The 15,677-nt window shown below is 37.5% G+C and overlaps 1 protein-coding gene across 3 annotated transcripts in view; it reads left to right on the forward strand.

Moving 5' to 3' along the window:
- Positions 1-15,677, forward strand: part of ITGA8 (integrin subunit alpha 8) — a 110,951-nt gene that overhangs the window by 18,975 nt on the left and 76,299 nt on the right. For all 3 annotated transcript variants that reach the window (XM_040549862.1, XM_040549861.1, XM_040549863.1), the window contains exons 7-13: positions 219-344; positions 1,469-1,513; positions 3,215-3,258; positions 4,333-4,389; positions 4,583-4,635; positions 9,897-10,102; positions 12,257-12,448. In XM_040549862.1, coding sequence (XP_040405796.1) covers positions 219-344; positions 1,469-1,513; positions 3,215-3,258; positions 4,333-4,389; positions 4,583-4,635; positions 9,897-10,102; positions 12,257-12,448 — 723 coding nt within the window. The remainder of the gene's footprint in view (positions 1-218; positions 345-1,468; positions 1,514-3,214; positions 3,259-4,332; positions 4,390-4,582; positions 4,636-9,896; positions 10,103-12,256; positions 12,449-15,677) is intronic.

A 15,677-nucleotide genomic window follows, 5' to 3' on the forward strand; every position in this document is an offset into this window, starting at 1 on the left:
GTTTTTGTGATTTTTCAATGCAGAATCAATGCCTTGATGTATTTATTTACATGTACTTGTGAGACTTTCAGGGTAATGATGAAGAAAGATTGAGAGAAGATGCCTAATCTTTGCATTCGTGCTATATTATCCTTTGAAGCTCTGTTTTGATGTTCTGCTAGCTCTATTTTGTGGCTGTCCTTTGTGTCCCTTTCATTTATGAAGCTGTTTGAATTCAGGTCAGGTAATCACTGCAAGCATTGCGGATATCATTGCAAATTATTCCTTCAAAGATATTCTGAGGAAACTGGCACGAGAGAAGCAAACAGGAGTGGCACCACCCACGTATGATGACAATTACATGGGTAAGCTAAGCTCTTTTTCAGTTAGCAGTATGTCCTAAAAGCAAGGGGCTTATATAAATGAGAAAACAAGCCCTAAATTACTAATGTCCCAATTGTGAGATGATTCAAACACATTATGCCTTGAGTAGAACAACAAATCAGTAGTTTGCTTGTGACTTCAATGGGATGAAGAACATTCTTCAAGTTATGCACAACAACAGGTTTTGAAAGTTGAGATCTTAAATGGCTGATTAGGATTCTTATTATTTGATCTTAAACAAATAACCACAAATACAAAGTTTTCCTATTTATATTTTCTTTCACTCCAAGATAATGGTTTGAGTTTAAAGTAATTAAAGACTATTTCAGTTTTTAATCAATAAAATTCAGTTCTGCAGTATTTCATACGGGACTACATAAATACCCAATTTATTCTCACTGCAATTGCTTGCTTGAATTGTCTTTTAAGTAATTTAAGACTGTTTGCGTATATTATGTGATAAAAAAAGGGCTCTTTGTACCTTTTATTTTCACTAAGAATTTGCATGATGTTCACACATCTCTGTATGCAAGGCAATTTTTGGCTCCTCACATGATTATAGAAAAAATGCAGTGGAATTAGAAGGCAAAGATGCATTCTTTCATCTCTGCCCATAGATTTGAAATTGCAGTCACTGATACAATCCTGAAGTCTTTACTCTGTCAGTATCAATTATCTCACTGGCTTACAAAAGCCTGAGGAGGTAGTCAACTGCATCTTTGGAACTTTATCTTCCATATAGAACTAAAAGAGGATTCTCACACAATGCAGGACAGTAATGAAGACCTAAATTGTGTCAATAGCTGTTAGGGCAAACTACTGTAGTATCTCCCATTTTTTTCAGAGAAAGTATTAAGTATTAATGCTTTGGCAGCTCATCTGGGGAGAAGAAGGCTAGATCTGTTGTTATTCTTTGAGACCTACAGTTAATTAAGTCATAATAATGTGATAATTTTCCCATTTTTCCCCACACAGATTTAGAATACTAATTTTAGAAAATTTACATTCTGGTGATTAGATGAGCCGACAAATCTGATTGTCCTTCCACATTTTTGGAAAGAAATGGTTTAACATTTTTTTTTGCTTGTGATTTATTTTTAAACAGGATACTCAGTGGCTGCTGGGGAATTTACTGGAGATTCTGAACAAGGTAAGAAGCCATATACTTAAATGGAAAACACATGGCTGTGCACCTATTAAATTCCGCTGTTTGGGTCTGTACACAGGTACATACCTTTTATGCACCTGAAACACTGGTGAAACTTAACCTATCTGTGCCCAATATTCTTAGAGGCAAATATTTCCTTAGAAGGTGTAGCATGCCAGAGCAGAATTTAAGTAACTTAAACATCTGAATCTGTTATTATGGTGTCCTCCTGCTTGTGCATCTGTTCTGCAGAGCTGTAACAACATCATAGGTGGAGTCAGCTAAGCTCACTGAATTTAGCCAGTTTGGTGATGAGTGGTAACGAGTGGAACCAACTGTGCAATCCTCTACAGTTCTGTGGCCTGTACTCAAGTTACTCAGCAGCATAGAGGCTGCTGGAGCTCAGCACCTGGCTGGACAAATGCAATCTAGTTTGGAAATTTCTGTATGTTGAAACATACAGTTAGCTGTAAAAAACACTGTCATCCCTGATGTTTCATACCTTAAGAGCTATATATTTTGTGTAAGGCTGACAGTCAGAAAGTATTGCATAAAGAGGAGATTTCTTGAATATGAATAGCTCCATGGTCCAGACTCACAAGTCAATAGAGACCTGGTACATTTCTACAAATGAAGCCAGCTCCCCAGAACTGCTGCTGCTTAATCCCTGTAAAGTTTAGAGTTTCCTGTCCTGTGCCACTCTGGAGTCAAAAAGAAAAAAAGACACAATTTTGAGTGCAATATTAAAAAAAAAAAGAGGGGAAAAAAAAAGAAAAAAAAGTGATGTGCTTCTGATAGTGGAAGGCTGCAGCCACTATATGATTGGCACAAAGAATTGCATCGTTGGCTGACCTCACAGTCTTTCATTACTGTTTTCATCTCCTCTTGGCCAGACACATTCAACCATAGGGGAGTATATAAACCCAAAGAGGAGTAGGTGAATGTTAGGTCAGTCAAGGAAGATGTCTGAGGTGCTCTGGTATATGAAGCTCCTTCTGCTGTCTTCTGATGTGGGTATCCTAATGAGGGAAGGTTTAGACAGTATGACTGCTGGCTGTGGCTTTGCTCTTGTTTTTTTCTTCTCACTGGTTGTTTAAGATTTGTTCTCTGAGTGGAATCATGTACAAGAGAGCAGTTAGGTCCAGTGTTTCGTGTTCTAGTTCAATGAATTCCCTCAATGCCACTCACAAAAACTTGCTTGTAATGCTTTTAGATAGCTAGCGTGTGCACAACTTGTCAAACACTTTCGTGGCATCAAGCCAAATAACAGATGGGAGAAAATGTCATGCAGCCAGAAAGAAAAGGGGAGTTTGTAATGACAATCATGTTTACCTTCTGTATGATAGTGTGTGTTGCCACAGCTAATTCTTGTTTGATCAATCCACAGCTGTCAGGTAACAAGTTGAATCAGAGTAACAGCTTTATTGTACTGTTCTATGCTAAGTAGGTGGAAGGAGATCTCTGGCTAGGTGTGGAGTGTATTCAACAGTTCAGATGTAGTATTTCAAGCAACTAGATGCACTGGATGAATGTTAAAATCTTATGAATGAATGTCTTGAAGTGATTTGCAGGTGTTTCTGATACAGATAAAAAGTCAAAATCATAAAGATAATGTATCAAGGAAGATATAAGTGGCATGGGATGCATATTGCATGAACTGCTCAGATAGCATAACCCGTTCACTGCCAATCATTTATCTTTCAGAGTTGGTTGCTGGAGTCCCGAGAGGAGCACAGAACTTTGGCTATGTACGTACTGGACTCACATTTTATCCTTTTTATAGTGAGAATGATGTTAGGCCATTTGGAAGGTTAAAGGCTATATTATATTTTCTGTCTCTTTGAGCCTGAACTTTCTAATCAAATAAAACTGCTACTGGCTTTTACACTCAGGCTTACCTGATTGGGTTGAAATGCCTTACTGGCATCGGCTTTGAATATTAAGCTCCTACTCCATTCTGAAATCTGTTTTCAACAGCCAATTACCAGCATGCTTTGAGTATGAGTAGTATCCCAGTACCCACAGGTATTAGACCCTGGCCTAAGTTTACCCATAGGCTGGGGTATTTCATGTGCAACTTTCTGTCCACAGTGGAGAGAAGTCCAAGTTCTGATTATTCATACACGGTGTTTATTTTCAGTGTTCTTTTTAAGTACATAGACTGACTACCAGATGAAAGGAGGTACAGTACACAGAAACTGAGCGAAGGGTGATGTGTGAATACACAGCTTTTCTCTCTTAGGAAGAAAAAAAAAAAAAATGTTTCAGGTGTTTCTGATTGGGAATCAGAAAGATCCCAGCCACAGACACATTCTCTAGTTTTGTGGACTCAAAACTCCTTGTGTCTCTGGAACGTATTGATACCATTTTTCAGAGGAAAGGTGTGTATTTATGTATATATATGTGTATAGATGTAAATGTATGTATATATGTATAATATATATTATATGTTTATTATATTTTTATATATATACATGTATGTGTATATGTGTGTATATATATATTTTTGCTTAAAATTTCTCTTTTCGTGCTTAATAATGTAGCTGCTGATTATCTGATATGCTGTGATTTGCAGCTGTTCACATTGTCTGGTAAGGAAGGAAACAATTTTTTTCCCAGTTTCTTCATGGGGGAGTTGAACTCATAAAATTGTAGTGATTTATCCAAGATAACACAGGAAAACTGTGGTGCAACAGAAAAGAATTGATGTGTTTTCTTGACCACCTTGGACCATCCTTCAGTGTTTCAAGTTGGTTTGCAGTGATGCTATGCTGTATCATCTTTGTCTGTGCTTGAAACTTCCCATATCTTTCTGTTATCAGGTCTCAATCATTAATTCTTCTGACTTGACCTTCATCCAGAACTTCACTGGTGAACAGGTAATGTCAAGCAACTATGTGATGAAGTATTATATATCAAGAGGATATAATTTCATCAATATAGTTTCAAAAATACGTAAAATATTTTTACCTTTTAGAACTAATAACCATAGAAACAAAGAGGTTTATCAGTAAAAACTTCTTAAAAATTGATATATGATATGAAAGCCTATCTGTTGTTTTCTATTTCCAGATGGCGTCTTATTTTGGGTACACTGTTGCAGTATCTGATGTTAACAATGATGGGTAGGTTACCAAATATATTCAGCTCCACTGAACATCCATAGAAGCAATGCCTGATATTTATTAATAAACACAGTTTTTCAGGTGCTTCATGCCTCAGAATGCTTCTTTTGGCTTCTCTGCTTTTCTGATTTTTCACTTAGGTTTTTCTTTATGCAATTACAGTGGCATAAATATTTTCAGGCCTAGTTTGGGTGAGTTTATCTTCCTGAATATTTATTCAAAGCAGCATGGCAGAGTGGGAATGTCTAAAGTCTTAGGAAACAAATCCAAGTAGAGGTACAGTGAATAAAAAGTGCACACTGCTGTTGGGAAGAGATAGATGCAAGGCAAAAGTTCATTCTTCTATTCTTAAAAGCAGGTAAGTCTTTTCACAAGTAGACTGTTCAGAACCTCACTTCTCAGTTTTTAGAGCTTTTCAGTATCATTGGTTCCTCTTTGCAGTGCCTGCTGGCTGGTCATCCTTTTTCATCATCTAGAGGTCCAAAAAGTGTCAGTGACCCATACTTGTTATGACAGCCATTGTGCTTGTCTGAGGGAGAATGCTGCTTCTTAACTGCCAGGGTTATGCTTAATGACACTGACCCCATTCAACAAAATGCTTGCTAACTTTGATCTTATGTAAAATCTGATTAAATGCTTTAGAAAATCAGGACTTTAGTAAGCGAATATTGATACTAGCTTTTTAGAAAGGAGTTAAAGATTAGTGAGGCTCAGAACCTGGTAAGCCTGCATGAAGGTGAGCCAGAATTCTATTTAGAGCTGTTCATACTCTTTCCTCTTGCAACATCTCAGCTTTTTCTACGCTATGTTCTTGTCATTATTTCTTATTAGTGGTGTAAACATAGTGCATTAAATACTTTCTCTGGGCTAAATCATTACTTCCCATCAGGAACTAGTGAACCCTTAAAGTTAGGGATATAAGAAATGAGAAGAGGAACAAGGTAATCAAATGTTACTGTAGTTCCAAAACTAAAATGGGGTGAATAAAGGCTTCAGCAGTTCCTGTGATACCTTTATACTAGTCAAGTCGCTCCAAGGTTCTGAGGTCAGATTTTGTGATAATACTTTAGCTTTCTAAAAGTCCTATTTTTTCTGATACACTGAGTCAGGATTAGTTTAGTGTTACTGTAAGGCTTTACTAACATGAAAGGATGGAGAAATATTGATCTTAGTTACAATAGGCACTCATTAGACTTTCAGGGAACTTATTAGTTAACTTCTCATTGAACCAAACTATTGTGTAGACAGGTTATTTCCTGTGAATCATAGGTTACTTGGCAGGTCTCATATTTTCTGTGTACCTCTAAGACCACAGTTTATGTCAATAATATAATCAAAATGCTGTTGAGGCCTGTGTGGTCTCCCAGTCTATATCTTAAAAGAAATCTAATGACTTTCTCTGAGATCCAAACATCCCACAGAAAACAAAACACAAAAAGCTCTACTTGATAAACATGTCTGATTATATATAGTCCGTCATTGCTGGTTTGCACATATAGTCAATGGAAATATTTATCTGAAAGGGAAAGTAAAACTGGAGGCAAAGAAAATAAAAGCAAAAGGGAAATGTCCACTTCAAATTCACTTTTTTTTTTTTTTTAATGCAGCTAAAGACAAAGGAGGTAATGATGGACTTACAAGTAGCAGAAAGCTGATTAAGTCATATGCTGAAAATATTAATAAATATGATGAATTGCTCTAATAAGGCTGAAGATGTAGCTCTAAGGCTTATCCTAGGAAAACAGCTCTGTAGGCAGAACAGGGAAATTGAGGGTATTGTTTCAACTACCCTTTAGTTGCCCGCTGCTAGTAATCAGAAATCTTCAGTGAAACTTAACAAATCAAGCTGTGCCATCAACTTACGGGCTGAATTCCTAGTGAAGAGAAAAAGAGAGAACACTTTCAATTTAGAGTAAAACAGTTCAATAAAAAATGTGGAATAAATTGTTTACTGGTCTTTTATTTGGCCTCTATCAAAGCTTCCCGTAGTTATACTTTGACCTCTTGACACTTCCCATACTTCTGCTTTTTATTACAGGGCAGGATAGAAAGCAACCCCATCCAGTCTCAGCAGGTGGTCAGCTTGTGCTTTTAGGGAAGCAATATCAGCCAGTAACATTTCTGTGCTGTAACAAACATAAATATGATGATGATTATAACACGATCCATGTTAACTGCACCACCATAGCGCAGTGACAAAATAAATCTAATGGTGCAGTTCAAAATGCTGCACACTGAACTGCCCTTTTTGATTTAATATTGCTGTTAAGGGACATTTGCTTTGCTTTTGTTGCCTTTTAAAAGACAGGACATCAGCCTGAATTTGGCTCACAACTCCACTTCTGTAAATATAAACTCCTACAACTAAAAGCCAATTGAAATGTCCTCCTTCACCAATAAAAATAAATAATTCCAATCACATGGTGCTTACAACCAAACAAGTGACTCATCTTGAGTGCTACGTATATTTAGAACCTGTAAAGGTCCTAAAACACTGACTGTAAAGCATGGTGAGCAATAATTGATTTCTTATTACCTGCTTGGTAAGAAACTGGAATAAGAAAATGAGGATAACAGAAAGCAAGGTAGCTGAAGAATCCTCTCTGTCTATTGTATGTTGCTATGACAATGGAAAAAAAAAAAAAAAAAAGAAAAGTCCTTCTTATAGAGGACTTGCTGAAGCAGCTTATCTTGACCTGAGCTTGGGCACTAAGAAAGAAGAGGGAAAAGCAAGAGGGTGAGGGCTGGAAGTTTGGTATGGGTGGGACATGCCAAGACCTGGAGGGAAGGCCAACTCAGTGCTCTGGGAGCTCCAGGTAGCTCTGCTACCCACAACAAGTTTAGAGGTAGGTCTGTCTAATTTAGATGAGTGCCTTCCTCCCGCCTTTACCTCTTAGCCATCTTAGCTGCTGGGTTCTGGTCCTGCTCCCTGGACTATTCATGCTTTTTATACAGTCATTGCCATTTCTTTTAAGAATGTAAAAAAATAAATCCTAGAAAAATAACCCAGGACTTTGTTCTGAGATGCAATAATCCCTACATGACAGAATCTAGCTCCTATCTGTTTGCTTTCCATCTCATCTGATGACTCTTGTATTCTGCGTTGGGCTTCTGCTTAGGGGATTTTTGGCCATAGTGGACAATGGACAGTCTGCCTCTCTCTCCATTTTAGGCGCTTGGAATATTACTGTATGGCCCACAGTTTCAAAGGTATCTACTTATTTTACATTGATGTCACTGGGAGCTTACTGGCTCTGAATCTTTTGGTTCCCTACCACTTCTAAAATATCTTCCCTTAGCCTTACAATCCCTCATTTGTAAAATTTTAATTGGAGCCAGGCTCATCTTTTACCTCATGGTTTACACAGCTCATAACACCATGGGGTCACTTTATCAGTGGGAACATGTGGACTGCAATGTAATAAAATTATAGATGATAATGCTACTGTGCAATGCTTTCAGTACATGGCATACATAAAAAAAAAAAAAAAAAGATTAATGATCTGTTTCTGTTGTAACTGTTGTTTTGTGACAACAGCTTCAGCTGACATTCTGTCCAAGACACTAACAACTTCCATTAGCAGAGAACTTTTGATGTTTAGTGTGGAAGGAAAACCCCACCTTTGCTGTTAAGTCAGCTTCTGCTTCCTTCCTTTTTTAGTTATCCATTCAATGAGGTAATATCTGACATATAAAAAAGAACTGTACAAAAGTGACCTAACACTTTGAATTACAGTTTCCTTTATGGAAACATCTATAAAACTTAATAGAAAAATAACATTTTGAGTATGTGCTTTGTCACAATTTATAGAATGCATAAGTTCTACAATATGATTAAAAGGCATTTAAATGGGGTATTCTCTATTAAATTCTGTGGCACACATCTTAGAACAATAGTGTATATCTGTGGTAGAGTAGTAGCTAAGTTACTCCTAAAACATGTTTTTGTGTTGTTGTTGTTGTTGTTGTTTTCTATCAGGATGAGGAAAAACAATGTAGTGCATTTTTTGCTAATTGGTTTGCTAATGAATAAAGCCTCTGTGAAAACATCACTATTCAGAATATGGTGAATTGAGTATATAAAATTTTCTGTGATTTTCACAAAGTTGGAACAAAGTTTCATGTTAGAGCTAGAGAATATGTTTTCTAAATGTAAAATGCTAGGATTAAGTAGTGGTATTTCTTTGCAAAAACAGAGTTCCTCAATATGGATGACCAGTGCCACTGAATATAATGATAATTTTCCTGTTAGTTTACAGGGGCCTGAACAACCTTCAGAAATTCATCTGGTACCATTGTTTCATATTTCAGAATGATCTATCAAGAACATTTCCTCTTGTTAGATGTCTATCAGTCTTGCCTGATGTTATTCTTTACTGTCCAGTAAAGCGTCTTTTTTTTCTTGCCAAATAAACAAACGTTGGTAAGATGCAACGTATCTTTTGATTGGTCTGTCATCTTTTACTGATCCTTCTTGGAGTAGCAAAACGTACAGATTAACTTTTCCCTCTAAGCCTCATATTACTGTGACTTTTTGATATCTTTTCTCCTTAATACTTAATACAGTAAAATAACAGCAAATAACATGAGCACCGCAGCTACTCTAATATTCAACAGAAGAGTTTTCAGAAATGAAGCTTTGGCTTTGTCTCCCAGCTTACGTTTGAATTAGTGATGAGGAATTCTCTATGGTTTGATTTTCTGCCTGTGTTTCACATGTATTACTTCAAAAATATCCTGGCAAGTGGCAATTTTTGGTCTGTTGTTCACTTACTGCTGTATAACGTTAAAAAATAAATCTACAGTTGATACTAAACTTTGTCTTTCACTAGCACCATTAGCAGGATAGATCTACTGAATTTGTTCTGCTAACACAGAACACCTCTGAGTTAAATTCCTGACTTCTGAATCATAAACTGCAAAGTATAGCATTTCAGTGTCTATTGTGGGCATGAACCAAAGTACAATAAATTCTATTTAAACCTGAGCAGAAAATTTTTTGCTGTGAGGTTGATTGAACACTGGAACAGGTTGCCCAGAGACGTTATGGAGTCTCCATCCTTGGAGATACTAAACACTAGAGTGGGCACAGCCCTGGGTAGCCTTCTCTAGTTGACCATGCTTTCACCAAGTGGTTGCACTAGAAGAACTCCAGAAATGCCTTCCTACCTCAGTTAGTTTGCTTCATGTTTAACAAATGCACGAACTTTGTTGGTTTTCTCAATCTCTCAGTGACACTGATCTTTGTTTGACTCTTCCAGTTTAGATGATATCTTAGTTGGGGCCCCTCTCTTTATGGAACGAGAATTTGAGAGCAAGCCTAAAGAAGTTGGGCAAGTTTATCTGTACATGCAAGAAAGTGCTTTCCTCTTCCAAGACGCGCAAATTCTGACCAGCACAGAAGTGTTCGGTAGATTTGGCAGTGCAATCACACACCTTGGAGATCTCAATCAGGATGGATATAACGGTAATTTTTATATAATGTAGTAATATATATGTGTGTGTATAACGTTGATATTAAAAATGGCTAAGCAGTGAAGATGAAGTGTCTGTGCAGTGCCTGAAAAAGGCATTTTACCATGTAATTGCTTTTGAAAGTTGTGAGGATTTACACTAACCCTAATGAAACTGGTACTGAGGGCCAAACCATAAAAAGCTTACTTTTAGGACAGTCTTATTCACTACAGTGCTATTTTTTACTAAATGCTAACATGTTCATTTGAATCAAAATATTATCCATTGTTTTATAAATATAATTAGATTTAAATACTTAGTTAAGATGTTGAATTTGTTTAAAAGCAGAGTTCTCTTTCTCTCTTCAAATGCTTGGATGAATTGAACAAGGCTTAGTAAATGGAGCAGGAGTATCTTGCCCACAATGAAAGAAGAGGACAAGTACAGACATACTGTTTTGGAATCAGACTTCCACTGGTACTTAGGCACTGGAAGAAACAGTTTCATGGTGGGATCTTTTCCAGATACCAACAGCACACAAATAAATAGCAAAACATTCACCAAGTAAACTGGGAGCCAAAGTTCTGGAAAATAGTCCAAGTAAACTAACTTGCTTGATTGTATGAGATATCTTGGATGCTTTGAGCACCTAGAGTTAGGCGCCTACTCACGGTCAGTAACATTCTCATCTTACCTATATGCATTTTCTTACGTCCTGTTGCCAGAATGCTAGGGGCCTGCAAGGAGGCATCTCTGCATCTAAAGCTCCAAGGGGTTTTTACTGGTGGAGTTATTTTGAACAGTAGCCTTAAAGATACTTCGGCCAGTAAACTAAAAACAAAGGACTTAGCTCCTCCTTTTGCACAGTGCTCTAACCACTAGACTGTAGGGCAGTATGGCGAATGTGTGTCTCCTGTGCAAGGGATAAGTCATCTCTGGATCCATAGGATTTTACTGGAGTTCAGGGTGCAGAAAACTTGAATCCCTTCTTGCAGGAAGAAGTCACTGGGTTGTGGTTGGTGAGAATACCCTCACTGGGTTTTCTGGGAATCCCATTTCCCTGGAAGCCCCAGCTGGGCTGAACCCCATGGTGAAGACTTTCTCTTTCCTACCTGTGAGCAGTAGCAGATGCCTTCAGCTTCTCTGGGCAGGGAAGGTTGGTCTCCCTCACATTCTGGTAGGGAAGGGAAGACATATTCCTGCTTGTATTTCTTGCTGTGTAAAGAATGCTAAGAAGGATCTAGAGCCAAGGTATTCTGCTTCATAATTGAAGATGTGAGTCACAGAGCTTTGCTGTACTCGTGCCTTCAGAGGAAAGGTAGGAATTCCAGGTGCAAAAGACAAGTTTAATAAAGGAGTCTAGTGTGAGCTCCTTGATGAGATCCTAAAAATTAGAGCTGTAGATAGTGTTTCCTGTTGGCTAGCTCAGCTAGTGCAGGTGCTGAATCTCAGTCCTTGATTCTCTCCACTTCAATCATGATTCTCTCCATTTCCTATGTGTTAGAACTGTGAAGAGCTTTGTGAGTTCCACTTCTTGGATATGACACCTCATTTTTTAAGGATTGCAGTGCTCAGCTGCGTAATGTGCAAGGCCTCCTATTTCCTCCTCCTCCATTTCTCAATAACATGTTGGCTTGGTATAGATAAAACCTTACATTCCATTGTTCTCTTTTGCATACTAACTCACTGGATGTTTGAGAGGGGTGGGGTTTTTGCCTGTGTTAAACATTTAATCAGGAATAATAAAATTAATTTTCTATAACAGCTATTCCTTATTAATTATGTGATAGAAGAAATCAGGGAAAAATTTTGTCTGACTAAATAAAATGAAGTAGATTCAGGCATTCATTAAGTCTCAGTTTATTAAAGCTTATTAAATGTCCTGGAAATACAGTAGAGCAATACAGTGTGGATTGGCAATTTAGTATAATGTAATAACACCTTCATAGGATGAGTTTGTAAGCTTTTGTCATAAAAGTTTGACACATAAGACATTGCGAACATTTTTGAGTATTTGCCCTGAAATTAGAATTCATAGAGAAGTACAGAATGTCATAGTTCTTGCATGTACATAGCAGAAACCGTTTATGTCTGTTTTCCTGCAGTGACTTAATTCTTGCTTTATTTTAACTGTGCCCATTCTTTTTATTGTTTTATTGTGCTGCAGACATTGCTATTGGTGCACCATTTGCAGGTGAAGACCGAAGAGGGAAAGTGTTCATTTACAATGGATATAGTAATGGGTTAAATACTAACCCTTCCCAGGTTCTCAATGGAGCCTGGGCCTCACAGTCCATGCCTTCGGGATTTGGCTTCACTCTGAGAGGAGACTCGGATGTAGACAAGAATGATTACCCAGGTAAGATTTTTCCATTAGAAAGGGAATTTCATACTTCCATCCCCTGGAAAATGCATCATGCCTAAACTGCTCCTTTTGGAAGGCAGAGGTCAAATTAACGAATAGACATATTTTCGGATAGTTCTAGCTTGCTTTCCTGAGAGTTAAAATCAGACAAAACAAATACTCCCTTTCCTGTCAAAAGACATGATCAGAAAGTCAAGAAAGGGCTTAAACAGTTACATTAACATAAAACATGTGAAGTTTACAATACAAGCTTAACCCTTTCCCCCCACTGAGTGCTCTCAGCTTATTGAACTTGTAAGGTTTCCTTCACTCTGGCATTCTTTCTTAATTAAAAACATGTTGTGTTGTAGAAGAGATTGACTTGGTAGTGTTGCTAAGTTGTTTTTTGCTGTCCAAAGAGATGATGGGCTGTATTTGGGTTCTTAACAGCTTTGTTCTCATTACAAAAAAACAGAGAGAATGCGAAGACATTGCTTAAAGACAGATATTTAATTTGGGCCTTTCCATGTTTTTTTTTGTTTTCATTCTGCTATGTCACCTCTTCCTTTTCAGGTTAGCTTTGATTCTTTCTTATTAGTTTACCTGATGTGCATTCAGATTTGTCAAGTTGGTAACATCAATTGAGTTTTGCTGGGGAGGAGGTGTTTGTTTTTTAAAAGAGGAATATTCCTAGCATCATAAGTAGTCTGAATGTTGAAGATATCTTACATGTGTCTGTGTTTACTCTCTCTCTTCTGAAAACAAATCTGTTTCTTTTCATTATAATTCAGAAGCTTAGCAATAGTGTGCAATAAAACATCATATTTTTTTATTGTGAAAGGTTCATCCGCAGTAGGATGCTAAGTCTTTGTTTTCTAACTCACTCTGAAATCTCTCGTTAGCCTGGATTGTTTCTTTAAAGTTGTGTTCTTTAGAAAGGGAAAACTTTGATTTTCAAATGGACAAAAGTGTGATCTCTTTTGATTTTGTGATGAATTGTAAAAACCTTAGAAGAGTTTTGATTTTGTTTTTCTCAGATGAGGAAGAAAGTTTCTGGGAAGGGGTGTTTATGATAGAAATTACAGTCTTACCAAACAGAAAAGCTGACTGCAGAGTAATAAAATGAGGCTATCACTTTAAGTGAGAGAAACTTTAGCATTTAGGAAGAGAAAGGACTTTAAACAGTGTTCTGACTTTTTGTTTGCATATTGTCTGTGGTGCTATTAATAGTTTTTCGTTGTCCATGACTAACGAGGTTGTTTTGGACAAGGGAGCTCTTTATTAAAGTTTCAGCATTTAAACATTTTCTAAAGCACACACAAGGCCCCCCAGCAAAACCAAAGAAAACAGGATATTGCATTCCTGACATTTCTAAGATTGGAAAGATAGAGAGAGGGAAAGGAAAGATTCTTTCAGGTCATCTTTGAGCCACACTGGGAAGCAAGAGTAGAAGTCTGCCTACTGTACAAACCACTTTTTGTGGAGCATCTTTTAAGCTAATTAATGAAAAGTTTGGATGATGGGACTCGATCTTTCTAAACGTGCATTGAGGAGATTCTGTAGTCAGTTCACCTGTGAGATTTACTGGATTTATCCTGCCTGTCATTGTTGGCTCTGCTATACATCCTACTTGAAGAACTTCCCATTGTGATATCAGCACACCATGTGTTAGATGGTTTGGTTTTATTACATGAATTATTTATTTTAGAAATACAAAACAAACCTACATTTATTGTAATTAGCTTTTTCCTCCATCCCTCATTGAATATCTGGAGCAGTTCAGAGCACTGGTGAGAGTCTGCCAGAAAATGACATAAGTGAAAAAACAAACACCTTACTATTAGTTGCCCACCTCTTCCTTAAGTCACAGACTTGAAGCACCAAAAAGCTGTAAAAATAGCACAACCATGGCACAGTATTAGCACAAGAATAGAATCCCTTCCTGTGGGTAAAAGAAAGAAAGGAAATAATACGGGGAAATGCAGGTCTAGGACAAACACACTGGGCAATGAAACAAGTAATCCTTCTTGTGTCAAAGAGCTTTTCTTTTCCACCTTCTGACGGAAATCCCGAAGGGCTGCCCTTGAATGAAGAGGAAAGAAGAGACAGAACTTCGAAAGAATATGAAGGCAGTTTTATTTTAGATGTCAACTGAGAGGCAGGGCATTTGCTGACTATAGAAGGACTTGTAATTCAGTGCTTCCCAAACTATGGGTCATCCCTGTGGTTCAAAGAGGGTTGAATAAAATTAGGAAAGGATCTCAACATTTTTTTAATGACTATATTGCAAAATCAACCATTTTACAGAAAGAAAAGGTTAATAAAATCAGGTTATATTGACTCATCACTCTCAGAAGTTCAGTTCCCTGGAGATGGGGAAATAAGAGCCAGCTGTAATGTCTGGCTGCAGGTATAAACACGTATTGCCACAGTCTAAGGTGGGAGTCTCCCAGCAATTATCTCTTCTGTGGTCAAAGAGTGGTGTGAAGATAAATAAACTCAAAAAGGGATCATGCTTTCAAGAAGTTCAGAACTTCAGACACTAGTTTGTGAAGGCTCATTTAATTTAAGCTGTGCTGATACAGTTTTTTCAAGCCCTTGTGCCTAACTTTGTTTGTGATGCAGGCATATCCCTGGCTAGGAAATGAGAGGCTGAGAGATAGGTGAATATCTGACATTTCATTTTTAATGCACTGTGTAGCATTTTTAGAGCTTTTAGAGTTTCAGTGCTTCATCTTTAAATCAGACAACAGATTAATATTCTTGGAGCAGCACAGTGGATTCACAGACTTGGAGGCCAGAAGAGACCACTTGCTTGCTCGGCTTCCTCTCACAGATCACTGAGCTTCATCCTGGACTCTCCCAGGAGCCAGTGCACTTAAAGACTGAGTTAAAAGTTGGGGAATACAGTTTCTGAAAATTGAGGATGAATCACAGTCTTTTTTTTTCTCCTATTTTTTAGTAATTTTTTAGTAGGGTCAGCATACAGACAGGGCTGCTTTTCCTTCTCATTAACCGTCCTCTCGGTGTAATGACCATCTGTCTTCAGCTGCCCCGGCATAGATATTAGTGCTGTAAAAGTAACAGACCTCTTCTCTGAGCATTGTGAAAATACAGGGATTTTTTTAACCTTTCAACAGGGAAGATTTAGTTTTTGTTATTAAGCACAACCCTAGGTTTACATCTCCACAGACTTCCAGAGCAGGACTTCTGTAAATCATGTCAAGTTCACAGACACTCCAGA

This window comes from Cygnus olor, chromosome 2 (assembly GCF_009769625.2).
Source record: "Cygnus olor isolate bCygOlo1 chromosome 2, bCygOlo1.pri.v2, whole genome shotgun sequence".
Classification (NCBI taxonomy): Eukaryota; Metazoa; Chordata; class Aves; order Anseriformes; family Anatidae; genus Cygnus; species Cygnus olor.